We start from the raw sequence: 27,137 nt of genomic DNA, 5'->3' as shown, positions 1-27,137 counted from the left end.
CTGCTTCTAACCCCCTGTACCTGCCCTGGGAGTGTTTGATGGGACAGTGGAGAGGGAGCTTTACTCTGTATCTAACCCGTGCTGTCCCTGACCTGGGAGTGTTTGTTTGATGGGACAGTTTAGAGTGAGCTTTGCTCTGTATCTAACCTCGTGCTGTACCTGCCCTGGGAGTGTTTGATGGGACAGTATTGAGGGAGCTTTACTCTATATCTAACCCCCTGCACCTGCCCTGCGAGTGTTTGATGGGACAGTGCAGAGGGAGCTTTACTCTGTATCTAACCCGTGCTGTACCTGCCCTGGGAGTGTTTGATGGGACAGTTTAGAGGGAGCTTTACTCTGTATCTAACCCGTGCTGTACCTGACCTGGGAGTGTTTGATGGGACAGTGTCGAGGGAGCTTTACTCTGTATCTAACCCCCTGTACCTGCCCTGGGAGTGTTTGATGGGACAGTGTAGATGGAGCTTTGCTCTGTATCTAACCCCCTGTACCTGCCCTGGGAGTGTTTGATGGGACAGTGTAGAGGGAGCTTTACTCTGTATCTAACCCCCTGTCCCTGCCCTGCGAGTGTTTGATGGGACAGTGTAGAGGGAGCTTTACTCTGTATCTAACCCCCTGTACCTGCCCTGGGAATGTTTGATGGGACAGTGTAGAGGGAGCTTTGCTCTGTATCTAACCCCCTGTACCTGCCCTGCGAGTGTTTGGTGGGACAGTGTAGAGGGAGCTTTACTCTCTATCTAACCCCCTGTACCTGTCCTGGGAGTGTTTGATGGGACAGTTTAGAGGGAGCTTTACTCTGTATCTAACCCGTGCTGTACCTGCCCTGGGAGTGTTTGATGGGACAGTGTAGAGGGAGCTTTACTCTATATCTAACCTCCTGTACCTGCCCTGGGAGTGTTTGATGGGACAGTGTAGAGGGAGCTTTACTCTGTATCTAACCCGTGCTGTACCTGCCCTGCGAGTGTTTGATGGGACAGTTTAGAGGGAGCTTTACTCTGTATCTAACCCGTTCTGTCCCTGACCTGGGAGTGTTTGTTTGATGGGACAGTTTAGAGGGAGCTTTACTCTGTATCTAAGCTCGTGCTGTACCTGCCCTGGGAGTGTTTGATGGGACAGTGTAGAGGGAGTTTTACTCTGTATCTAACCCCCTGTACCTGCCCTGGGAGTGTTTGATGGGACAGTGTAGAGGGAGCTTTAATCTATATCTAACCCCCTGTACCTGCCCTGGGAGTGTTTGATGGGACAGTGTAGAGGGAGCTTTACTCTATATCTAACCCGTGCTGTACCTGCCCTGGGAGTCTTTGATGGGACAGTATCGAGGGAGCTTTACTCTGTATCTAACCCGTGCTGTACCTGCCCTGGGAGTGTTTGATGGGACAGTGCAGAGGGAGCTTTACTCTGTATCTAACCCCGTGCTATACCTGCCCTGGGAGTGTTTGATGGGACAGTTTAGAGGGAGCTTTACTCTATATCTAACCTCCTGTACCTGCCCTGGGAGTGTTTAATGGGACAGTGTAGAGGGAGCTTTACTCTGTATCTAACCCGTGCTGTACCTGCCTTGGGAGTGTTTGATGGGACAATGCAGAGGGAGCTTTACTCTGTATCTAACCCCCTGTACCTGTCCTGGGAGTGTTTGATGGGACAGTGTAGAGGGAGCTTTACTCTGTGTCTAACCTGTGCTGTACCTGCCCTGGGAGTGTTTGATGGGACAGTGTCGAGGGAGCTTTACTCTCTATCTTACCCCGTGCTGTATCTGCCCTGGGAGTGTTTGATGGGACAGTGTAGAGGGAGTTTTACTCTGCTTCTAACCCCCTGTACCTGCCCTGGGAGTGTTTGATGGGACAGTGGAGAGGGAGCTTTACTCTGTATCTAACCCGTGCTGTCCCTGACCTGGGAGTGTTTGTTTGATGGGACAGTTTAGAGTGAGCTTTGCTCTGTATCTAACCTCGTGCTGTACCTGCCCTGGGAGTGTTTGATGGGACAGTATTGAGGGAGCTTTACTCTATATCTAACCCCCTGCACCTGCCCTGCGAGTGTTTGATGGGACAGTGCAGAGGGAGCTTTACTCTGTATCTAACCCGTGCTGTACCTGCCCTGGGAGTGTTTGATGGGACAGTTTAGAGGGAGCTTTACTCTGTATCTAACCCGTGCTGTACCTGACCTGGGAGTGTTTGATGGGACAGTGTCGAGGGAGCTTTACTCTGTATCTAACCCCCTGTACCTGCCCTGGGAGTGTTTGATGGGACAGTGTAGATGGAGCTTTGCTCTGTATCTAACCCCCTGTACCTGCCCTGGGAGTGTTTGATGGGACAGTGTAGAGGGAGCTTTACTCTGTATCTAACCCCCTGTCCCTGCCCTGCGAGTGTTTGATGGGACAGTGTAGAGGGAGCTTTACTCTGTATCTAACCCCCTGTACCTGCCCTGGGAATGTTTGATGGGACAGTGTAGAGGGAGCTTTGCTCTGTATCTAACCCCCTGTACCTGCCCTGCGAGTGTTTGGTGGGACAGTGTAGAGGGAGCTTTACTCTGTATCTAACCCCCTGTACCTGTCCTGGGAGTGTTTGATGGGACAGTTTAGAGGGAGCTTTACTCTGTATCTAACCCGTGCTGTACCTGCCCTGGGAGTGTTTGATGGGACAGTGTAGAGGGAGCTTTACTCTATATCTAACCTCCTGTACCTGCCCTGGGAGTGTTTGATAGGACAGTGTAGAGGGAGCTTTACTCTGTATCTAACCCGTGCTGTACCTGCCCTGGGAGTGTTTGATGGGACAGTTTAGAGGGAGCTTTACTCTGTATCGAACCCCGTGCTGTACCTGCCTTGGGAGTGTTTGATGGGACAGTTTATAGGGAGGTTTACTCTGTATCTAACCTCGTGCTGTACCTGCCCTGGGAGTGTTTGATGGGACAGTGTAGAGGGAGCTTTACTCTGTATCTAACCCGTGCTGTACCTGCCCTGGAAGTGTTTGATGGGACAGTTTAGAGGGAGCTTTACTCTGTATCGAACCCCGTGCTGTACCTGCCTTGGGAGTGTTTGATGGGACAGTTTAGAGGGAGCTTTACTCTGTATCTAACCCGTGCTGTACCTGACCTGGGAGTGTTTGATGGGACAGTGCAGAGGGAGCTTTACTCTGTATCTAACCCCGTGCTGTACCTGCCCTGGGAGTGTTTGATGGGACAGTGTAGAGGGAGCTTCACTCTATATCGAACCCCCTGTATCTGCCCTGCGAGTGTTTGATGGGACAATGCAGAGGGAGCTTTACTCTGTATCTAACCCGTGCTGTACCTGCCTTGGGAGTGTTTGATGGGACAGTATCGAGGGAGCTTTACTCTGTATCTAACCCGTGCTGTACCTGCCCTGGGAGTGTTTGATGGGACAGTGTGGAGGGAGCTTTACTCTATATCTAACCCCCTGTCCCTGCCCTGCGAGTGTTTGATGGGACAGTGCAGAGGGAGCTTTACTCTGTATCTAACCCGTGCTGTACCTGCCCTGCGAGTGTTTGATGGGACAGTTTAGAGGGAGCTTTACTCTGTATCTAACCCGTTCTGTCCCTGACCTGGGAGTGTTTGTTTGATGGGACAGTTTAGAGGGAGCTTTACTCTATATCTAACCTCCTATACCTGCCCTGGGAGTATTTAATGGGACAGTGTAGAGGGAGCTTTACTCTGTATCTAACCCGTGCTGTACCTGCCTTGGGAGTGTTTGATGGGACAATGCAGAGGGAGCGTTACTCTGTATCTAACCCCCTGTACCTGTCCTGGGAGTGTTTGATGGGACAGTGTAGAGGGAGCTTTACTCTGTATCTCACCCGTGCTGTACCTGCCCTGGGAGTGTTTGATGGGACAGTGTAGAGGGAGCTTTACTCTCTATCTTACCCCGTGCTGTATCTGCCCTGGGAGTGTTTGATGGGACAGTGTAGAGGGAGTTTTACTCTATATCTAACCCCGTGCTGTATCTGCCCTGCGAATGTTTGATGGGACAGTATCGAGGTAGCTTTACTCTGTATCTAACCCGTGCTGTACCTGCCCTGGGAGTGTTTGATGGGACAGTGCAGAGGGAGCTTTACTCTGTATCTAACCCGCTGTACCTGTCCTGGGAGTGCTTGATGGGACATTTTAGAGGGAGCTTTACTCTGTATCTAACCCCCTGTACCTGCCCTGGGAGTGTTTGATGGGACAGTGTAGAGGGAGCTTTACTCTGTATCTAATCCCGTGTTGTACCTGCCCTGGGAGTGTTTGTTTGATGGGACAGTTTAGAGGGAGCATTACTCTGTATCGAACCTTGTGCTGTCCCTGCCTTGGGGGTGTTTGATGGGACAGTTTAGATGCAGAATTATTCTGTATCTCACCCCATGCTGTACCTGCCCTGGGAGTGTTTGTTTGATGGGACAGTGCAGAGGGAGCTTTACTCTGTATCTAACCCGTGCTGTAACTGCCCTGGGAGTGTTTGATGGGACAGTGTAGAGGGTGCTTTACTCTGTATCTAACCCGTGCTGTACCTGCCCTGGGAGTGTTTGATGGGACAGTGCAGAGGGAGCTTTACTCTGTATCTAACCCGCTGTACCTGTCCTGGGAGTGCTTGATGGGACATTTTAGAGGGAGCTTTACTCTGTATCTAACCCCCTGTACCTGCCCTGGGAGTGTTTGATGGGACAGTGTAGAGGGAGCTTTACTCTGTATCTAATCCCGTGTTGTACCTGCCCTGGGAGTGTTTGTTTGATGGGACAGTTTAGAGGGAGCATTACTCTGTATCGAACCTTGTGCTGTCCCTGCCTTGGGGGTGTTTGATGGGACAGTTTAGATGGAGAATTATTCTGTATCTCACCCCATGCTGTACCTGCCCTGGGAGTGTTTGTTTGATGGGACAGTGCAGAGGGAGCTTTACTCTGTATCTAACCCGTGCTGTAACTGCCCTGGGAGTGTTTGATGGGACAGTGTCGAGGGTGCTTTACTCTGTATCTAAACCCCCTGTACCTGCCGTGGGAGTGTTTGATGGGACAGTGTAGAGGGAGCTTTACTCTGTATCGAACCCCGTGCTGTACCTGCCCTGGGAGTGTTTGATGGGACAGTGCAGAGGGAGCTTTACTCTGTATCTAACCCGTGCTGTACCTGTCCTGGGAGTGTTTGATGGGACAGTGTAGAGGGAGCTTTACTCTGTATCTAACCCCCTGTACCTGTCCTGGGAGTGTTTGATGGGACAGTTTAGAGGAAGCTTTACTCTGTATCTAACCCGTGCTGTACCTGCCCTGGGAGTGTTTGATGGGACAGTGTAGAGGGAGCTTTACTCTATATCTAACCTCCTGTACCTGCCCTGGGAGTGTTTGATAGGACAGTGTAGAGGGAGCTTTACTCTGTATCTAATCCCGTGTTGTACCTGCCCTGGGAGTGTTTGTTTGATGGGACAGTTTAGAGGGAGCATTACTCTGTATCGAACCTTGTGCTGTCCCTGCCTTGGGGGTGTTTGATGGGACAGTTTAGATGGAGAATTATTCTGTATCTCACCCCATGCTGTACCTGCCCTGGGAGTGTTTGTTTGATGGGACAGTGCAGAGGGAGCTTTACTCTGTATCTAACCCGTGCTGTAACTGCCCTGGGAGTGTTTGATGGGACAGTGTAGAGGGTGCTTTACTCTGTATCTAAACCCCCTGTACCTGCCGTGGGAGTGTTTGATGGGACAGTGTAGAGGGAGCTTTACTCTGTATCGAACCCCGTGCTGTACCTGCCCTGGGAGTGTTTGATGGGACAGTGCAGAGGGAGCTTTACTCTGTATCTAACCCGTGCTGTACCTGTCCTGGGAGTGTTTGATGGGACAGTGTAGAGGGAGCTTTACTCTGTATCTAACCCCCTGTACCTGTCCTGGGAGTGTTTGATGGGACAGTTTAGAGGAAGCTTTACTCTGTATCTAACCCGTGCTGTACCTGCCCTGGGAGTGTTTGATGGGACAGTGTAGAGGGAGCTTTACTCTATATCTAACCTCCTGTACCTGCCCTGGGAGTGTTTGATAGGACAGTGTAGAGGGAGCTTTACTCTGTATCTAACCCGTGCTGTACGTGCCCTGGGAGTGTTTGATGGGACAGTTTAGAGGGAGCTTTACTCTGTATCGAACCCCGTGCTGTACCTGCCTTGGGAGTGTTTGATGGGACAGTTTATAGGGAGGTTTACTCTGTATCTCACCCGTGCTGTACCTGCCCTGGGAGTGTTTGATGGGACAGTGTAGAGGGAGCTTTACTCTCTATCTTACCCCGTGCTGTATCTGCCCTGGGAGTGTTTGATGGGACAGTGCAGAGGGAGCTTTACTCTATATCTAACCCCGTGCTGTATCTGCCCTGCGAATGTTTGATGGGACAGTATCGAGGTAGCTTTACTCTGTATCTAACCCGTGCTGTACCTGCCCTGGGAGTGTTTGATGGGACAGTGCAGAGGGAGCTTTACTCTGTATCTAACCCGCTGTACCTGTCCTGGGAGTGCTTGATGGGACATTTTAGAGGGAGCTTTACTCTGTATCTAACCCCCTGTACCTGCCCTGGGAGTGTTTGATGGGACAGTGTAGAGGGAGCTTTACTCTGTATCTAATCCCGTGTTGTACCTGCCCTGGGAGTGTTTGTTTGATGGGACAATTTAGAGGGAGCATTACTCTGTATCGAACCTTGTGCTGTCCCTGCCTTGGGGGTGTTTGATGGGACAGTTTAGATGGAGAATTATTCTGTATCTCACCCCATGCTGTACCTGCCCTGGGAGTGTTTGTTTGATGGGACAGTGCAGAGGGAGCTTTACTCTGTATCTAACCCGTGCTGTAACTGCCCTGGGAGTGTTTGATGGGACAGTGTAGAGGGTGCTTTACTCTGTATCTAACCCCCTGTACCTGCCGTGGGAGTGTTTGATGGGACAGTGTAGAGGGAGCTTTACTCTGTATCGAACCCCGTGCTGTACCTGCCCTGGGAGTGTTTGATGGGACAGTGCAGAGGGAGCTTTACTCTGTATCTAACCCGTGCTGTACCTGTCCTGGGAGTGTTTGATGGGACAGTGTAGAGGGAGCTTTACTCTGTATCTAACCCCCTGTACCTGTCCTGGGAGTGTTTGATGGGACAGTGCAGAGGGAGCTTTACTCTGTATCTAACCCGTGCTGTACCTGCCCTGGGAGTGTTTGATGGGACAGTTTAGAGGGAGCTTTACTCTGTATCGAACCCCGTGCTGTACCTGCCTTGGGAGTGTTTGATGGGACAGTTTATAGGGAGGTTTACTCTGTATCTAACCTCGTGCTGTACCTGCCCTGGGAGTGTTTGATGGGACAGTGTAGAGGGAGCTTTACTCTGTATCTAACCCGTGCTGTACCTGCCCTGGGAGTGTTTGATGGGACAGTGCAGAGGGAGCTTTACTCTGTATCTAACCCCGTGCTGTACCTGCCCTGGGAGTGTTTGATGGGACAGTGTAGAGGGAGCTTCACTCTATATCGAACCCCCTGTACCTGCCCTGCGAGTGTTTGATGGGACAGTGCAGAGGGAGCTTTACTCTGTATCTAACCCCGTGCTGTACCTGTCCTGGGAGTGTTTGATGGGACAGTGCAGAGGGAGCTTTACTCTGTATCTAACCCGTTGTACCTGTCCTGGGAGTGCTTGATGGGACAGTGTAGAGGGAGCTTTACTCTGTATCTAACCCCGTGCTGTACCTGCCCTGGGAGTGTTTGATGGGACAGTACAGAGGGAGCTTTGCTCTGTATCTAACCCCCTGTACCTGCCCTGGGAGTGTTTGATGGGAGAGTGTAGAGGGAGCTTTACTCTGTATCTAACCCCCTGTACCTGCCCTGGGAGTGTTTGATGGGACAGTGTAGAGGGAGCTTTACTCTGTATCTAACCCTGTGCTGTGCCTGCCCTGGGAGTGTTTGATGGGACAGTGTAGAGGGAGCTTTACTCTGTATCTAACCCCGTGCTGTACCTGCCCTGGGAGTGTTTGATGGGACAGTGTAGAGGGAGCTTTGCTCTGTATCTAACCCCCTGTACCTGCCCTGGGAGTGTTTGATGGGACAGTGTAGAGGGAGCTTTACTCTGTATCTAACCCCCTGTACCTGCCCTGGGAGTGTTTGATGGGACAGTGTAGAGGGAGCTTTACTCTGTATCTAACCCCCTGTCCCTGCCCTGCAAGTGTTTGATGGGACAGTGCAGAGGGAGCTTTACTCTGTATCTAACCCGTGCTGTACCTGCCCTGGTAGTGTTTGATGGGACAGTGTAGAGGGAGCTTTACTCTGTATCGAACCCCCTGTACCTGCCCTGGGAGTGTTTGATGGGACAGTTTAGAAACATAGAAACATAGAAAATAGGTGCAGGAGCAGGCCATTCAGCCCTTCTAGCCTGCACCGCCATTCAATGAGTTCATGGCTGAACATGAAACTTCAGTACCCCATTCCTGCTTTCTCGCCATAACCCTTGATCCCCCGAGTAGTAAGGACTTCATCTAACTCCCTTTTGAATATATTTAGTGAATTGGCCTCAACTACTTTCTGTGGTAGAGAATTCCACAGGTTCACCACTCTCTGGGTGAAGAAGTTTCTCCTCATCTCAGTCCTAAATGGCTTACCCCTTATCCTTAGACTGTGACCCCTGGTTCTGGATTTCCCCAACATTGGGAACATTCTTTCTGCATCTAACCTGTCTCAACCCGTCAGAATTTTAAACGTTTCCATGAGGTCCCCTCTCATTCTTCTGAACTCCAGTGAATACAAGCCCAGTTGATCCAGTCTTTCTTGATAGGTCAATCCCGCCATCCCGGGAATCAGTCTGGTGAATCTTCACTGCACTCCCTCAATAGCAAGAATGTCCTTCCTCAGGTTAGAGACCAAAACTGTACACAATACTCCAGGTGTGGCCTCACCAAGGCCCTGTACAACTGTAGCAACACCTCCCTGCCCCTTTACTCAAATCCTCTCGCTATGAAGGCCAACATGCCATTTGCTTTCTTAACCGCCTGCTGTACCTGCATGCTAACCTTCAATGACTGATGTACCATGACACCCAGGTCTCGTTGCACCTTCCCTTTTCCTAATCTGTCACCATTCAGATAATAGTCTGTCTCTCTGTTTTTACCACCAAAGTGGATAACCTCACATTTATCCACATTATACTGCATCCGCCATGCATTTGCCCACTCATCTAACCTATCCAAGTCGCTCTGCAGCCTAATAGCATCCTCCTCGCAGCTCACACTGCCACCCAACTTAGTGTCATCCGCAAATTTGGAGATACTGCATTTAATCCCCTCGTCTAAATCATTAATGTACAATGTAAACAGCTGGGGCCCCAGCACAGAATCTTGCGGTACCCCACTAGTCACTGCCTGCCATTCTGAAAAGTACCCATTTACTCCTACTCTTTGCTTCCTGTCTGCCAACCAGTTCTCAATCCATGTCAGCACACTACCCCCAATCCCATGTGCTTTAACTTTGCACATTAATCTCTTGTGTGGGACCTTGTCGAAAGCCTTCTGAAAGTCCAAATATACCACATCAACTGGTTCTCCTTTGTCCACTTTACTGGAAACATTCTCAAAAAATTCCAGAAGATTTGTCAAGCATGATCTCCCTTTCACAAATCCATGCTGACTTGGACCTATCATGTCACCATTTTCCAGATGCACTGCTATGACATCCTTAATAATTGATTCCATCATTTTACCCACTACTGAGGTCAGGCTAACCGTTCTCTAATTCCCTGTTTTCTCTCTCCCTCCTTTTTTAAAAAGTGGGGTTACATTGGCTACCCTCCACTCCATAGGAACTGATCCAGAGTCAATGGAATGTTGGAAAATGACTGTCAATGCATCCACTATTTCCAAGGCCACCTCCTTAAGTACTCTGGGATGCTGTCCATCAGACCCTGGGGATTTATCGGCCTTCAATCCCAGCAATTTCCCCAACACAATTTCCCGACTAATAAAGATTTCCCTCAGTTCCCCCTCCTTACTAGACCCTCTGACCCCTTTTATATCCGGAAGGTTGTTTGTATCCTCCTTAGTGAATACCGAACCAAAGTACTTGTTCAATTGGTCTGCCATTTCTTTGTTCCCCGTTATGACTTCCCCTGATTCTGACTGCAGGGGACCTACGTTTGTCTTCACCAACCTTTTTCTCTTTACATACCTATAGAAACTTTTGCAATCCGTCTTAATGTTCCCTGCAAGCTTCTTCTCATACTCCATTTTCCCTGCCCTAATCAAACCCTTTGTCCTCCTCTGCTGAGTTCTAAATTTCTCCCAGTCCCCAGGTTCGCTGCTATTTCTGGCCAATTTGTATGCCACTTTCTTGGCTTTAATACTATCCCTGATTTCCCTTGATAGCCACGGTTGAGCCACCTTCCCTTTTTTATTTTTACGCCAGACAGGAATGTACAATTGTTGTAATTCATCCATGCGGTCTCTGAATGTCTGCCATTGCCCATCCACAGTCAACCCCCTAAGTATCATTCGCCAATCTATCCTAGCCAATTCACGCCTCATACCTTCAAAGTTACCCTTCTTTAAGTTCTGGACCATGGTCTCTGAATTTACTGTTTCATTCTCCATCCTAATGCAGAATTCCACCATATTATGGTCACTCTTCCCCAAGGGGCCTCGCACAATGAGATTGCTAATTAATCCTCTCTCATTACACAACACCCAGTCTAAGATGGCCTCCCCCCTAGTTGGTTCCTCGACATATTGGTCTAGAAAACCATCCCTTATGCACTCCAGGAAATCCTCCTCCACCGTATTGCTTCCAGTTTGGTTAGCCCAATCTATGTGCATATTAAAGTCACCCATTATAACTGCTACACCTTTATTGCATGCACCCCTAATTTCCTGTTTGATGCCCTCCCCAACATCCCTATTACTGTTTGGAGGTCTGTACACAACTCCTACTAACGTTTTTTGCCCTTTGGTGTTCTGCAGCTCTACCCATATAGATTCCACATCATCCAAGCTAATGCCTTTCCTCACTATTGCATTAATCTCCTCTTTAACCAACAATGCTACCACACCTCCTTTTCCTTTTATTCTATCCTTCCTGAATGTTGAATATCCCTGGATGTTGAGTTCCCAGCCCTGATCATCCTGGAGCCACGTCTCCGTAATCCCAATCACATCATATTTGTTAACATCTATTTGCACAATTAATTCATCCACCTTATTGCGGATACTCCTTGCATTAAGACACAAAGCCTGCAGGCTTGTTTTTTTAACACCCTTTGTCCTTTTAGAATTTTGCTGTACAGTGGCCCTTTTTGTTCTTTGCCTTGGGTTTCTCTGCCCTCCACTTTTCCTCATCTCCTTTCTGTCTTTTGCTTTTGCCTCCTTTTTGTTTCCCTCTATCTCCCTGCATTGGTTCCCATCCCCCTGCCATATTAGTTTAAATCCTCCCCAACAGCACTTGCAAACACTCCCCCTTGGACATTGGTTCCGGTCCTGCCCAGGTGCAGACCGTCCGGTTGGTACTGGTCCCACCTCCCCCAGAACCGGTCCCAATGTCCCAGGAATTTGAATCCCTCCCTGCTGCACCACTGCTCAAGCCACGTATTCATCTGCGCTATCCTGCGATTCCTACTCTGACTATCACGTGGCACTGGTAGCAATCCCAAGATTACTACTTTTGAGGTCCTACTTTTTAATTTAGCTCCTAGCTCCTTAAATTCGTTTCGTAGGACCTCATCCCTTTTTTTACCTATATCGTTGGTACCAACGTGCACCACGACAACTGGCTGATCTCCCTCCCTTTTCAGAATGTCCTGCACCCACTCCGAGACATCCTTGACCCTTGCACCAGGGAGGCAACATACCATCCTGGAGTCTCGGTTGCGGCCGCAGAAACGCCTATCTATTCCCCTCACCATTGAATCCCCTATCACTATCGCTCTCCCACTCTTTTTCCTGCCCTCCTGTGCAGCAGAGCCAGCCACGGTGCCATGAACTTGGCTGCTGCTGCCCTCCCCTGATGAGTCATCCCCCCAACAGTACTCAAAGCAGTGTATCTGTTTTGCAGTGGGATGACCGCAGGGGACCCCTGCACTACTCTTCCTGCTGGTCTTCCATTCCCTATCTGGCTGTGGACCCTTTCCCTGCGGTACGACCAACTCGCTACACGTGATACTCACGTCATTCTCAGCATCGTGGATGCTCCAGAGCGAATCCACCCTCAGCTCCAACTCCGCAACGCGGTCTGTCAGGAGCTGGAGGCGGATACACTTCCCGCACACGTAGTCGTCAGGAACACCGGAAGTGTCCCTGAGTTCCCACATGGTACAGGAGGAGCATAACACCCGACCGAGCTCTCCTGCCATGACTGAACCCTTAGATACCCCCTAGGCTGTGACGTCACCTTTGTTTCTTTCTTTGCCTTCTCCCTGTAGCTGCACCGGCACGCCTCTCGCTGACCCCGGACTCACGCTGCTCCGAGCTCCCACCTCCTCAACTGACTGCTCGAACTGCTCGACCCCCGCTGGCCTTTATGGGCCTCTCGCATATAATGTCCTTTACTCTCTATCTAACACGTGCTGTACCTGCCCTGGGAGTGTTTGATGGGACAGTGTAGAGGGAGCTTTACTCTGTATCTAACCCCGTGCTGTACCTGCCCTGGGAGTGTTTGATGGGACAGTGTAGAGGGAGCTTTACTCTGTATCTAACCTGTGCTGTACCTGCCCTGGGAGTGTTTGATGGGACAGTGTAGAGGGAGCTTTACTCTGTATCTAACCCCGTGCTGTACCTCCCCTGGGAGTGTTTGCTGGGACAGTGTAGAGGGAGCTTTACTCTGTATCTAACCCCCTGTACCTACCCTGGGAGTGTTTGATGGGACAGTGTAGAGGGAGCTTTACTCTGTATCTAACCCCCTGTACCTGCCCTGGGAGTGTTTGATGGGACAGTGTAGAGGGAGCTTTACTCTGTATCTAACCCCGTGCTGTGCCTGCCCTGGGAGTGTTTGATGGGACAGTGTAGAGGGAGCTTTACTCTGTATCTAACCCCGTGCTGTAACCTGCCCTGGGAGTGTTTGATGGGACAGTGTAGAGGGAGCTTTGCTCTGTATCTAACCCCCTGTACCTGCCCTGGGAGTGTTTGATGGGACAGTGTAGAGGGAGCTTTACTCTGTATCTAACCCCCTGTACCTGCCCTGGGAGTGTTTGATGGGACAGTGTAGAGGGAGCTTTACTCTGTATCTAACCCCCTGTCCCTGCCCTGCAAGTGTTTGATGGGACAGTGCAGAGGGAGCTTTACTCTGTATCTAACCCCCTGTACCTGCCCTGGGAGTGTTTGATGGGACAGTGTAGAGGGAGCTTTACTCTGTGTCTAACCCCCTGTACCTGCCCTGGGAGTGTTTGATGGGACAGTGTTGAGAGAGCTTTACTCTGTATCTAACCTGTGCTTTACCTGCCCTGGGAGTATTTGTTTGATGGGACAGTTTAGAGGGAGCTTTACTCTGTATCTAACCCGTGCTGTCCCTGACCTGGGAGTATTTGTTTGATGGGACAGTTTAGAGGGAGCTTTACTCTGTATCTAACCTCGTGCTGTACCTGCCCTGGGAGTGTTTGATGGGACAGTTTAGAGGGAGCTTTACTCTGTATCTAACCCGTGCTGTCCCTGACCTGGGAGTATTTGTTTGATGGGACAGTTTAGAGGGAGCTTTACTCTGTATCTAACCTCGTGCTGTACCTGCCCTGGGAGTGTTTGATGGGACAGTTTAGAGGGAGCTTTACTCTGTATCTAACCCCGTGCTGTACCTGCCTTGGGAGTGTTTGATGGGACAGTATCGAGGGAGCTTTACTCTGTATCTAACCCCCTGTACCTGCCCTGGGAGTGTTTGATGGGACAGTGTAGAGGGAGTTTTACTCTGTATCTAACCCGCTGTACCTGCCCTGGGAGTGTTTGATCGGACAGTATCGAGGGAGCTTTACTCTGTATCTAACCCGTGCTGTACCTGCACTGGGAGTGTTTGATGGGACAGTGCAGAGGGAGCTTTACTCTGTATCTAACCCCCTGTACCTGTCCTGGGAGTGTTTGATGGGACAGTGTAGAGGGAGCTTTACTCTGTATCTAACCCGTGCTGTACCTGCCCTGGGAGTGTTTGATGGGACAGTGTAGAGGGAGCTTTACTCTGTATCTAACCCCCTGTACCTGCCCTGGGAGTGTTTGATGGGACAGTGTAGAGGGAGCTTTACTCTGTATCTAACCCCCTGTACCTGCCCTGGGAGTGTTTGATGGGACAGTGTAGAGGGAGTTTTACTCTGTATCTAACCCGCTGTACCTGCCCTGGGAGTGTTTGATCGGACAGTATCGAGGGAGCTTTACTCTGTATCTAACCCCGTGCTGTACCTGCCCTGGGAGTGTTTGATGGGACAGTACAGAGGGAGCTTTGCTCTGTATCTAACCCCCTGTACCTGCCCTGGGAGTGTTTGATGGGAGAGTGTAGAGGGAGCTTTACTCTGTATCTAACCCCCTGTACCTGCCCTGGGAGTGTTTGATGGGACAGTGTAGAGGGAGCTTTACTCTGTATCTAACCCCGTGCTGTGCCTGCCCTGGGAGTGTTTGATGGGACAGTGTAGAGGGAGCTTTACTCTGTATCTAACCCCGTGCTGTACCTGCCCTGGGAGTGTTTGATGGGACAGTGTAGAGGGAGCTTTGCTCTGTATCTAACCCCCTGTACCTGCCCTGGGAGTGTTTGATGGGACAGTGTAGAGGGAGCTTTACTCTGTATCTAACCCCCTGTACCTGCCCTGGGAGTGTTTGATGGGACAGTGTAGAGGGAGCTTTACTCTGTATCTAACCCCCTGTCCCTGCCCTGCAAGTGTTTGATGGGACAGTGCAGAGGGAGCTTTACTCTGTATCTAACCCGTGCTGTACCTGCCCTGGTAGTGTTTGATGGGACAGTGTAGAGGGAGCTTTACTCTGTATCGAACCCCCTGTACCTGCCCTGGGAGTGTTTGATGGGACAGTTTAGAAACATAGAAACATAGAAAATAGGTGCAGGAGCAGGCCATTCAGCCCTTCTAGCCTGCACCGCCATTCAATGAGTTCATGGCTGAACATGAAACTTCAGTACCCCATTCCTGCTTTCTCGCCATAACCCTTGATCCCCCGAGTAGTAAGGACTTCATCTAACTCCCTTTTGAATATATTTAGTGAATTGGCCTCAACTACTTTCTGTGGTAGAGAATTCCACAGGTTCACCACTCTCTGGGTGAAGAAGTTTCTCCTCATCTCAGTCCTAAATGGCTTACCCCTTATCCTTAGACTGTGACCCCTGGTTCTGGATTTCCCCAACATTGGGAACATTCTTTCTGCATCTAACCTGTCTCAACCCGTCAGAATTTTAAACGTTTCCATGAGGTCCCCTCTCATTCTTCTGAACTCCAGTGAATACAAGCCCAGTTGATCCAGTCTTTCTTGATAGGTCAATCCCGCCATCCCGGGAATCAGTCTGGTGAATCTTCACTGCACTCCCTCAATAGCAAGAATGTCCTTCCTCAGGTTAGAGACCAAAACTGTACACAATACTCCAGGTGTGGCCTCACCAAGGCCCTGTACAACTGTAGCAACACCTCCCTGCCCCTTTACTCAAATCCTCTCGCTATGAAGGCCAACATGCCATTTGCTTTCTTAACCGCCTGCTGTACCTGCATGCTAACCTTCAATGACTGATGTACCATGACACCCAGGTCTCGTTGCACCTTCCCTTTTCCTAATCTGTCACCATTCAGATAATAGTCTGTCTCTCTGTTTTTACCACCAAAGTGGATAACCTCACATTTATCCACATTATACTGCATCCGCCATGCATTTGCCCACTCATCTAACCTATCCAAGTCGCTCTGCAGCCTAATAGCATCCTCCTCGCAGCTCACACTGCCACCCAACTTAGTGTCATCCGCAAATTTGGAGATACTGCATTTAATCCCCTCGTCTAAATCATTAATGTACAATGTAAACAGCTGGGGCCCCAGCACAGAATCTTGCGGTACCCCACTAGTCACTGCCTGCCATTCTGAAAAGTACCCATTTACTCCTACTCTTTGCTTCCTGTCTGCCAACCAGTTCTCAATCCATGTCAGCACACTACCCCCAATCCCATGTGCTTTAACTTTGCACATTAATCTCTTGTGTGGGACCTTGTCGAAAGCCTTCTGAAAGTCCAAATATACCACATCAACTGGTTCTCCTTTGTCCACTTTACTGGAAACATTCTCAAAAAATTCCAGAAGATTTGTCAAGCATGATCTCCCTTTCACAAATCCATGCTGACTTGGACCTATCATGTCACCATTTTCCAGATGCACTGCTATGACATCCTTAATAATTGATTCCATCATTTTACCCACTACTGAGGTCAGGCTAACCGTTCTCTAATTCCCTGTTTTCTCTCTCCCTCCTTTTTTAAAAAGTGGGGTTACATTGGCTACCCTCCACTCCATAGGAACTGATCCAGAGTCAATGGAATGTTGGAAAATGACTGTCAATGCATCCACTATTTCCAAGGCCACCTCCTTAAGTACTCTGGGATGCTGTCCATCAGACCCTGGGGATTTATCGGCCTTCAATCCCAGCAATTTCCCCAACACAATTTCCCGACTAATAAAGATTTCCCTCAGTTCCCCCTCCTTACTAGACCCTCTGACCCCTTTTATATCCGGAAGGTTGTTTGTATCCTCCTTAGTGAATACCGAACCAAAGTACTTGTTCAATTGGTCTGCCATTTCTTTGTTCCCCGTTATGACTTCCCCTGATTCTGACTGCAGGGGACCTACGTTTGTCTTCACCAACCTTTTTCTCTTTACATACCTATAGAAACTTTTGCAATCCGTCTTAATGTTCCCTGCAAGCTTCTTCTCATACTCCATTTTCCCTGCCCTAATCAAACCCTTTGTCCTCCTCTGCTGAGTTCTAAATTTCTCCCAGTCCCCAGGTTCGCTGCTATTTCTGGCCAATTTGTATGCCACTTTCTTGGCTTTAATACTATCCCTGATTTCCCTTGATAGCCACGGTTGAGCCACCTTCCCTTTTTTATTTTTACGCCAGACAGGAATGTACAATTGTTGTAATTCATCCATGCGGTCTCTGAATGTCTGCCATTGCCCATCCACAGTCAACCCCCTAAGTATCATTCGCCAATCTATCCTAGCCAATTCACGCCTCATACCTTCAAAGTTACCCTTCTTTAAGTTCTGGACCATGGTCTCTGAATTTACTGTTTCATTCTCCATCCTAATGCAGAATTCCACCATATTATGGTCACTCTTCCCCAAGGGGCCTCGCACAATGAGATTGCTAATTAATCCTCTCTCATTACACAACACCCAGTCTAAGATGGCCTCCCCCCTAGTTGGTTCCTCGACATATTGGTCTAGAAAACCATCCCTTATGCACTCCAGGAAATCCTCCTCCACCGTATTGCTTCCAGTTTGGTTAGCCCAATCTATGTGCATATTAAAGTCACCCATTATAACTGCTACACCTTTATTGCATGCACCCCTAATTTCCTGTTTGATGCCCTCCCCAACATCCCTATTACTGTTTGGAGGTCTGTACACAACTCCTACTAACGTTTTTTGCCCTTTGGTGTTCTGCAGCTCTACCCATATAGATTCCACATCATCCAAGCTAATGCCTTTCCTCACTATTGCATTAATCTCCTCTTTAACCAACAATGCTACCACACCTCCTTTTCCTTTTATTCTATCCTTCCTGAATGTTGAATATCCCTGGATGTTGAGTTCCCAGCCCTGATCATCCTGGAGCCACGTCTCCGTAATCCCAATCACATCATATTTGTTAACATCTATTTGCACAATTAATTCATCCACCTTATTGCGGATACTCCTTGCATTAAGACACAAAGCCTGCAGGCTTGTTTTTTTAACACCCTTTGTCCTTTTAGAATTTTGCTGTACAGTGGCCCTTTTTGTTCTTTGCCTTGGGTTTCTCTGCCCTCCACTTTTCCTCATCTCCTTTCTGTCTTTTGCTTTTGCCTCCTTTTTGTTTCCCTCTATCTCCCTGCATTGGTTCCCATCCCCCTGCCATATTAGTTTAAATCCTCCCCAACAGCACTTGCAAACACTCCCCCTTGGACATTGGTTCCGGTCCTGCCCAGGTGCAGACCGTCCGGTTGGTACTGGTCCCACCTCCCCCAGAACCGGTCCCAATGTCCCAGGAATTTGAATCCCTCCCTGCTGCACCACTGCTCAAGCCACGTATTCATCTGCGCTATCCTGCGATTCCTACTCTGACTATCACGTGGCACTGGTAGCAATCCCAAGATTACTACTTTTGAGGTCCTACTTTTTAATTTAGCTCCTAGCTCCTTAAATTCGTTTCGTAGGACCTCATCCCTTTTTTTACCTATATCGTTGGTACCAACGTGCACCACGACAACTGGCTGATCTCCCTCCCTTTTCAGAATGTCCTGCACCCACTCCGAGACATCCTTGACCCTTGCACCAGGGAGGCAACATACCATCCTGGAGTCTCGGTTGCGGCCGCAGAAACGCCTATCTATTCCCCTCACCATTGAATCCCCTATCACTATCGCTCTCCCACTCTTTTTCCTGCCCTCCTGTGCAGCAGAGCCAGCCACGGTGCCATGAACTTGGCTGCTGCTGCCCTCCCCTGATGAGTCATCCCCCCAACAGTACTCAAAGCAGTGTATCTGTTTTGCAGTGGGATGACCGCAGGGGACCCCTGCACTACTCTTCCTGCTGGTCTTCCATTCCCTATCTGGCTGTGGACCCTTTCCCTGCGGTACGACCAACTCGCTACACGTGATACTCACGTCATTCTCAGCATCGTGGATGCTCCAGAGCGAATCCACCCTCAGCTCCAACTCCGCAACGCGGTCTGTCAGGAGCTGGAGGCGGATACACTTCCCGCACACGTAGTCGTCAGGAACACCGGAAGTGTCCCTGAGTTCCCACATGGTACAGGAGGAGCATAACACCCGACCGAGCTCTCCTGCCATGACTGAACCCTTAGATACCCCCTAGGCTGTGACGTCACCTTTGTTTCTTTCTTTGCCTTCTCCCTGTAGCTGCACCGGCACGCCTCTCGCTGACCCCGGACTCACGCTGCTCCGAGCTCCCACCTCCTCAACTGACTGCTCGAACTGCTCGACCCCCGCTGGCCTTTATGGGCCTCTCGCATATAATGTCCTTTACTCTCTATCTAACACGTGCTGTACCTGCCCTGGGAGTGTTTGATGGGACAGTGTAGAGGGAGCTTTACTCTGTATCTAACCCCGTGCTGTACCTGCCCTGGGAGTGTTTGATGGGACAGTGTAGAGGGAGCTTTACTCTGTATCTAACCTGTGCTGTACCTGCCCTGGGAGTGTTTGATGGGACAGTGTAGAGGGAGCTTTACTCTGTATCTAACCCCGTGCTGTACCTCCCCTGGGAGTGTTTGCTGGGACAGTGTAGAGGGAGCTTTACTCTGTATCTAACCCCCTGTACCTACCCTGGGAGTGTTTGATGGGACAGTGTAGAGGGAGCTTTACTCTGTATCTAACCCCCTGTACCTGCCCTGGGAGTGTTTGATGGGACAGTGTAGAGGGAGCTTTACTCTGTATCTAACCCCGTGCTGTGCCTGCCCTGGGAGTGTTTGATGGGACAGTGTAGAGGGAGCTTTACTCTGTATCTAACCCCGTGCTGTAACCTGCCCTGGGAGTGTTTGATGGGACAGTGTAGAGGGAGCTTTGCTCTGTATCTAACCCCCTGTACCTGCCCTGGGAGTGTTTGATGGGACAGTGTAGAGGGAGCTTTACTCTGTATCTAACCCCCTGTACCTGCCCTGGGAGTGTTTGATGGGACAGTGTAGAGGGAGCTTTACTCTGTATCTAACCCCCTGTCCCTGCCCTGCAAGTGTTTGATGGGACAGTGCAGAGGGAGCTTTACTCTGTATCTAACCCCCTGTACCTGCCCTGGGAGTGTTTGATGGGACAGTGTAGAGGGAGCTTTACTCTGTGTCTAACCCCCTGTACCTGCCCTGGGAGTGTTTGATGGGACAGTGTTGAGAGAGCTTTACTCTGTATCTAACCTGTGCTTTACCTGCCCTGGGAGTATTTGTTTGATGGGACAGTTTAGAGGGAGCTTTACTCTGTATCTAACCCGTGCTGTCCCTGACCTGGGAGTATTTGTTTGATGGGACAGTTTAGAGGGAGCTTTACTCTGTATCTAACCTCGTGCTGTACCTGCCCTGGGAGTGTTTGATGGGACAGTTTAGAGGGAGCTTTACTCTGTATCTAACCCGTGCTGTCCCTGACCTGGGAGTATTTGTTTGATGGGACAGTTTAGAGGGAGCTTTACTCTGTATCTAACCTCGTGCTGTACCTGCCCTGGGAGTGTTTGATGGGACAGTTTAGAGGGAGCTTTACTCTGTATCTAACCCCGTGCTGTACCTGCCTTGGGAGTGTTTGATGGGACAGTATCGAGGGAGCTTTACTCTGTATCTAACCCCCTGTACCTGCCCTGGGAGTGTTTGATGGGACAGTGTAGAGGGAGTTTTACTCTGTATCTAACCCGCTGTACCTGCCCTGGGAGTGTTTGATCGGACAGTATCGAGGGAGCTTTACTCTGTATCTAACCCGTGCTGTACCTGCACTGGGAGTGTTTGATGGGACAGTGCAGAGGGAGCTTTACTCTGTATCTAACCCCCTGTACCTGTCCTGGGAGTGTTTGATGGGACAGTGTAGAGGGAGCTTTACTCTGTATCTAACCCGTGCTGTACCTGCCCTGGGAGTGTTTGATGGGACAGTGTAGAGGGAGCTTTACTCTGTATCTAACCCCCTGTACCTGCCCTGGGAGTGTTTGATGGGACAGTGTAGAGGGAGCTTTACTCTGTATCTAACCCCCTGTACCTGCCCTGCGAATGTTTGATGGGACAGTGCAGAGGGAGCTTTACTCTGTATCTAACCCGTGCTGTACCTGCCCTGGGAGTGTTTGATGGGACAGTTTAAAGGGAGCTTTACTCTGTATCTAACCCCGTGCTGTTCCTGTACTGGGAGTGTTTGATGGGACAGTTTAGAGGGAGCTTTACTCTGTATCTAACCCCGTGCTGTACCTGCCCTGGGAGTGTTTGTGGGACAGTTTAGAGGGAGCTTTACTCTGTATCTAACCCGTGCTGTACCTGCCCTGGGAGTGTTTGATGGGACAGTTTAGAGGAAGCTTTACTCTGTATCTAACCCCTTGTACCTGCCCTGGGAGTGTTTGATGGGACAGTGTAGAGGGAGCTTTACTCTGTATCTAACCCCCTGTACATGCCCTGGGAGTGTTTGATGGGACAGTGTAGAGGGAGCTTTACTCTGTATCTAACCTGTGCTGTACCTGCCCTGGGAGTGTTTGATGGGACAGTGTAGAGGGAGCTTTACTCTGTATCTAACCCCGTGCTGTACCTCCCCTGGGAGTGTTTGCTGGGACAGTGTAGAGGGAGCTTTACTCTGTATCTAACCCCCTGTACCTACCCTGGGAGTGTTTGATGGGACAGTGTAGAGGGAGCTTTACTCTGTATCTAACCCCCTGTACCTGCCCTGGGAGTGTTTGATGGGACAGTGTAGAGGGAGCTTTACTCTGTATCTAACCCCGTGCTGTGCCTGCCCTGGGAGTGTTTGATGGGACAGTGTAGAGGGAGCTTTACTCTGTATCTAACCCCGTGCTGTACCTGCCCTGGGAGTGTTTGATGGGACAGTGTAGAGGGAGCTTTGCTCTGTATCTAACCCCCTGTACCTGCCCTGGGAGTGTTTGATGGGACAGTGTAGAGGGAGCTTTACTCTGTATCTAACCCCCTGTACCTGCCCTGGGAGTGTTTGATGGGACAGTGTAGAGGGAGCTTTACTCTGTATCTAACCCCCTGTCCCTGCCCTGCAAGTGTTTGATGGGACAGTGCAGAGGGAGCTTTACTCTGTATCTAACCCCCTGTACCTGCCCTGGGAGTGTTTGATGGGACAGTGTAGAGGGAGCTTTACTCTGTGTCTAACCCCCTGTACCTGCCCTGGGAGTGTTTGATGGGACAGTGTTGAGAGAGCTTTACTCTGTATCTAACCTGTGCTTTACCTGCCCTGGGAGTATTTGTTTGATGGGACAGTTTAGAGGGAGCTTTACTCTGTATCTAACCCGTGCTGTCCCTGACCTGGGAGTATTTGTTTGATGGGACAGTTTAGAGGGAGCTTTACTCTGTATCTAACCTCGTGCTGTACCTGCCCTGGGAGTGTTTGATGGGACAGTTTAGAGGGAGCTTTACTCTGTATCTAACCCGTGCTGTCCCTGACCTGGGAGTATTTGTTTGATGGGACAGTTTAGAGGGAGCTTTACTCTGTATCTAACCTCGTGCTGTACCTGCCCTGGGAGTGTTTGATGGGACAGTTTAGAGGGAGCTTTACTCTGTATCTAACCCCGTGCTGTACCTGCCTTGGGAGTGTTTGATGGGACAGTATCGAGGGAGCTTTACTCTGTATCTAACCCCCTGTACCTGCCCTGGGAGTGTTTGATGGGACAGTGTAGAGGGAGTTTTACTCTGTATCTAACCCGCTGTACCTGCCCTGGGAGTGTTTGATCGGACAGTATCGAGGGAGCTTTACTCTGTATCTAACCCGTGCTGTACCTGCACTGGGAGTGTTTGATGGGACAGTGCAGAGGGAGCTTTACTCTGTATCTAACCCCCTGTACCTGTCCTGGGAGTGTTTGATGGGACAGTGTAGAGGGAGCTTTACTCTGTATCTAACCCGTGCTGTACCTGCCCTGGGAGTGTTTGATGGGACAGTGTAGAGGGAGCTTTACTCTGTATCTAACCCCCTGTACCTGCCCTGGGAGTGTTTGATGGGACAGTGTAGAGGGAGCTTTACTCTGTATCTAACCCCCTGTACCTGCCCTGCGAATGTTTGATGGGACAGTGCAGAGGGAGCTTTACTCTGTATCTAACCCGTGCTGTACCTGCCCTGGGAGTGTTTGATGGGACAGTTTAAAGGGAGCTTTACTCTGTATCTAACCCCGTGCTGTTCCTGTACTGGGAGTGTTTGATGGGACAGTTTAGAGGGAGCTTTACTCTGTATCTAACCCCGTGCTGTACCTGCCCTGGGAGTGTTTGTGGGACAGTTTAGAGGGAGCTTTACTCTGTATCTAACCCGTGCTGTACCTGCCCTGGGAGTGTTTGATGGGACAGTTTAGAGGAAGCTTTACTCTGTATCTAACCCCTTGTACCTGCCCTGGGAGTGTTTGATGGGACAGTGTAGAGGGAGCTTTACTCTGTATCTAACCCCCTGTACATGCCCTGGGAGTGTTTGATGGGACAGTGTAGAGGGAGCTTTACTCTGTATCTAACCCGTGCTGTACCTGCCCTGGGAGTGTTTGATGGGACAGTGTAGAGGGAGCTTTACTCTGTATCTAACCCCCTGTACCTGCCCTGGGAGTGTTTGATGGGACAGTGTAGAGGGAGCTTTACTCTGTATCTAACCCCCTGTACCTGCCCTGGGAGTGTTTGATGGGACAGTGCAGAGGGAGCTTTACTCTGTATGTAATCCGTGCTGTACCTGCCCTTGGAGTGTTTGATGGGACATTGTAGAGGGAGCTTTACTCTGTATCTCACCCCGTGCTGTACCTGCCTTGGGAGTGTTTGATGGGACAGTTTAGAGGGAGCTTTACTCTGTATCTAAGCTCGTGCTGTACCTGCCCTGGGAGTGTTTGATGGGACAGTGCAGAGGGAGCTTTACTCTGTATCTAACCCCGTGCTGTACCTGACCTGGGAGTGTTTGATGGGACAGTGTAGAGGGAGCTTTACTCTGTATCTAACCCCGTGCTGTACCTGCCCTGGGAGTGTTTGACGGGACAGTGCAGAGGGAGCTTTACTCTGTATCTACCCCCTGTACCTGCCCTGGGAGTATTTGATGGGACAGTGTAGAGGGAGCTTTACTCTGTATCTAACCCCCTGTACCTGCCCTGGGAGTGTTTGATGGGACAGTGTAGAGGGAGCTTTACTCTGTATCTAACCCCGTGCTGTACCTGCCCTGGGAGTGTTTGATGGGACAGTTTAGAGGAAGCTTTACTCTGTATCTAACCCCTTGTACCTGCCCTGGGAGTGTTTGATGGGACAGTGTAGAGGGAGCTTTACTCTGTATCTAACCCCCTGTACATGCCCTGGGAGTGTTTGATGGGACAGTGTAGAGGGAGCTTTACTCTGTATCTAACCCGTGCTGTACCTGCCCTGGGAGTGTTTGATGGGACAGTGTAGAGGGAGCTTTACTCTGTATCTAACCCCCTGTACCTGCCCTGGGAGTGTTTGATGGGACAGTGTAGAGGGAGCTTTACTCTGTATCTAACCCCCTGTACCTGCCCTGGGAGTGTTTGATGGGACAGTGCAGAGGGAGCTTTACTCTGTATGTAATCCGTGCTGTACCTGCCCTGGGAGTGTTTGATGGGACATTGTAGAGGGAGCTTTACTCTGTATCTCACCCCGTGCTGTACCTGCCTTGGGAGTGTTTGATGGGACAGTTTAGAGGGAGCTTTACTCTGTATCTAAGCTCGTGCTGTACCTGCCCTGGGAGTGTTTGATGGGACAGTGCAGAGGGAGCTTTACTCTGTATCTAACCCCGTGCTGTACCTGACCTGGGAGTGTTTGATGGGACAGTGTAGAGGGAGCTTTACTCTGTATCTAACCCCGTGCTGTACCTGCCCTGGGAGTGTTTGACGGGACAGTGCAGAGGGAGCTTTACTCTGTATCTACCCCCTGTACCTGCCCTGGGAGTATTTGATGGGACAGTGTAGAGGGAGCTTTACTCTGTATCTAACCCCCTGTACCTGCCCTGGGAGTGTTTGATGGGACAGTGTAGAGGGAGCTTTACTCTGTATCTAACCCCGTGCTGTACCTGCCCTGGGAGTGTTTGATGGGACAGTGTAGAGAGAGCTTTGCTCTGTATCTACCCCCTGTACCTGCCCTGGAAGTGTTTGATGGGACAGTGTAGAGGGAGCTTTACTCTGTATCTACCCCCTGTACCTGCCCTGGGAGTGTTTGATGGGACAGTGTAGAGGGAGCTTTACTCTGTATCTAACCCCCTGTACCTGCCCTGGGAATGTTTGATGGGACAGTGTAGAGGGAGCTTTACTCTGTATCTAACCCCCTGTACCTGCCCTGGGAGTGTTTGATGGGACAGTGTAGAGGGAGCTTTACTCTGTATCTAACCCCCTGTACCTGCCCTGGGAGTGTTTGATGGGACAGTGTAGAGGGAGCTTTACTCTGTATCTAACCCCCTGTACCTGCCCTGGGAGTGTTTGATGGGACAGTGTAGAGGGAGCTTTACTCTGTATCTAACCCCGTGCTGTTGATGTTGTTGCTGAGAATATCTGTGTGCATCACTGCTACCTTTGACTCAGGAAGCCCCTGAACCCACCACCCCGTGAACACCCACTGTGCCCTAAACTCCGCCCGAGCTCCGGAACACTCCACGCCTCTGGGACCCTGTCAACTTTGTTAACCCCCTCCACACTCCGCGCTCTCGAACTCCGAGCATGCACCCCACAATCTCGCCACACTCTCTCTCTGCACCACAGTCTCCCACTGCAGTCTCTCTCCCCCCCTGCACCATCTCGAGATCACACCACTGCTAGCTGCGGTAATATTTCTGTTTTGAACCCCAGCCCCTAAATTGCTGTGTGTTTTTGCTGCACTTACTGGGATTGCTTGAAGCGCTCCCGATCGTATGCCTCGTAGATGTCCATCCAGCCCAGGATGCTGAGCAAAGCACTGCTCCCGGTAATCACCAGCATCAGGGACACTTTCACCATGTGACTGACCTGCACCAACATGGTGGTGGCGATCAGCGCCAGAACCGCGATGTAGCTGTAGTACTTGGGCTGTTTCACACAGGTGCCGCTGGTCTGGCTCAGGGTCCGGTTCCGGGCAGCTCGGTAACTGTGCAGGCAGCTCAGCTAGGGAACAAATCCCAACATACTCAGCACTGGAGCTCGAGAAACAGTCAGAGCAACAACCCATAACCCCCCGACCCCACCATAACCATCCGACCCTGCCCATAGTCCCACCCGACCCCACTATAACCCCCGACCCCGCCATAACCATCCGACCCCACTATAACCCCCGACCCCACCATAACCATCCGACCCTGCCCATAGTCCCACCCGACCCCACTATAACCCCCGACCCCGCCATAACCATCCGACCCCACTATAACCCCCGACCCCGCCATAACCCCCCGACCCCACCATAACCCCCCGACCCCACCATAACCCCCTAACCCTGCCCATAGTCCCACCCGAGCCCTCCATAACCCCCCGACCCCACTATAACCATCCGACCCCACTATAACCCCCGACCCCGCCATAACCCCCCGACCCCACCATAACCCCCCGACCCCACCATAACCCCCTAACCCTGCCCATAGTCCCACCCGAGCCCTCCATAACCCCCCGACCCCACTATAACCCCCGACCCCGCCATAACCCCCCGACCCCACTATAACCATCCGACCCCGCCATAACCCCCCGACCCCACTATAACCCCCCGACCCCACTATAACCATCCGACCCTGCCCATAGTCCCACCCGAGCCCTCCATAACCCCCGACCCCGCCATAACCCCCCGACCCCGCCATAACCCCGCGACCCCGCCATAACCCCCCGACCCCGCCATAACCCCCCGACCCCACTATAACCCCCGACCCCGCCATAACCCCCGACCCCGCCATAACCCCCCGACCCCGCCATAACCCCCCGACCCCACTATAACCCCCGACCCCGCCATAACCATCCGACCCTGCCCATAGTCCCACCCGAGCCCTCCATAACCCCCCGACCCCACTATAACCCCCGACCCTGCCCATAGTCCCACCCGAGCCCTCCATAACCCCCCGACCCCGCCATAACCCCCCGACCCCACTATAACCCCCCGACCCCACCATAACCCCCCGACCTCGCCATAACCCCCGACCCCACCATAACCCCCCGACCCCGCCATAACCCCCCGACCCCACTATAACCCCCCGACCCCACCATAACCATCCGACCCCGCCATAACCCCCCGACCTCGCCATAACCCCCGACCCCACCATAACCCCCCGACCCCGCCATAACCCCCCGACCCCACTATAACCCCCCGACCCCACCATAACCCCCGACCCCGCCATAACCCCCCGACCCCACCATAACCCC

General features: G+C 50.9%; 1 protein-coding gene across 1 annotated transcript in view; it reads right to left on the bottom strand.

The window, feature by feature from the left end:
- Nucleotides 1-27,137, bottom strand: part of adcy3a (adenylate cyclase 3a) — a gene marked incomplete at its 5' end in the record, with an annotated part of 276,081 nt that overhangs the window by 129,941 nt on the left and 119,003 nt on the right. Inside the window, one exon of the mRNA XM_070873493.1 lies at nucleotides 25,645-25,901. Coding sequence (XP_070729594.1) covers nucleotides 25,645-25,901 — 257 coding nt within the window. The remainder of the gene's footprint in view (nucleotides 1-25,644; nucleotides 25,902-27,137) is intronic.

Source organism: Pristiophorus japonicus, unplaced genomic scaffold (genome assembly GCF_044704955.1).
Source record: "Pristiophorus japonicus isolate sPriJap1 unplaced genomic scaffold, sPriJap1.hap1 HAP1_SCAFFOLD_493, whole genome shotgun sequence".
Lineage (NCBI taxonomy): Eukaryota > Metazoa > Chordata > Chondrichthyes > Pristiophoridae > Pristiophorus > Pristiophorus japonicus.
Note: the sequence above shows the minus strand (reverse complement) of the source record. Positions and strands in the feature narration are given on the sequence as shown.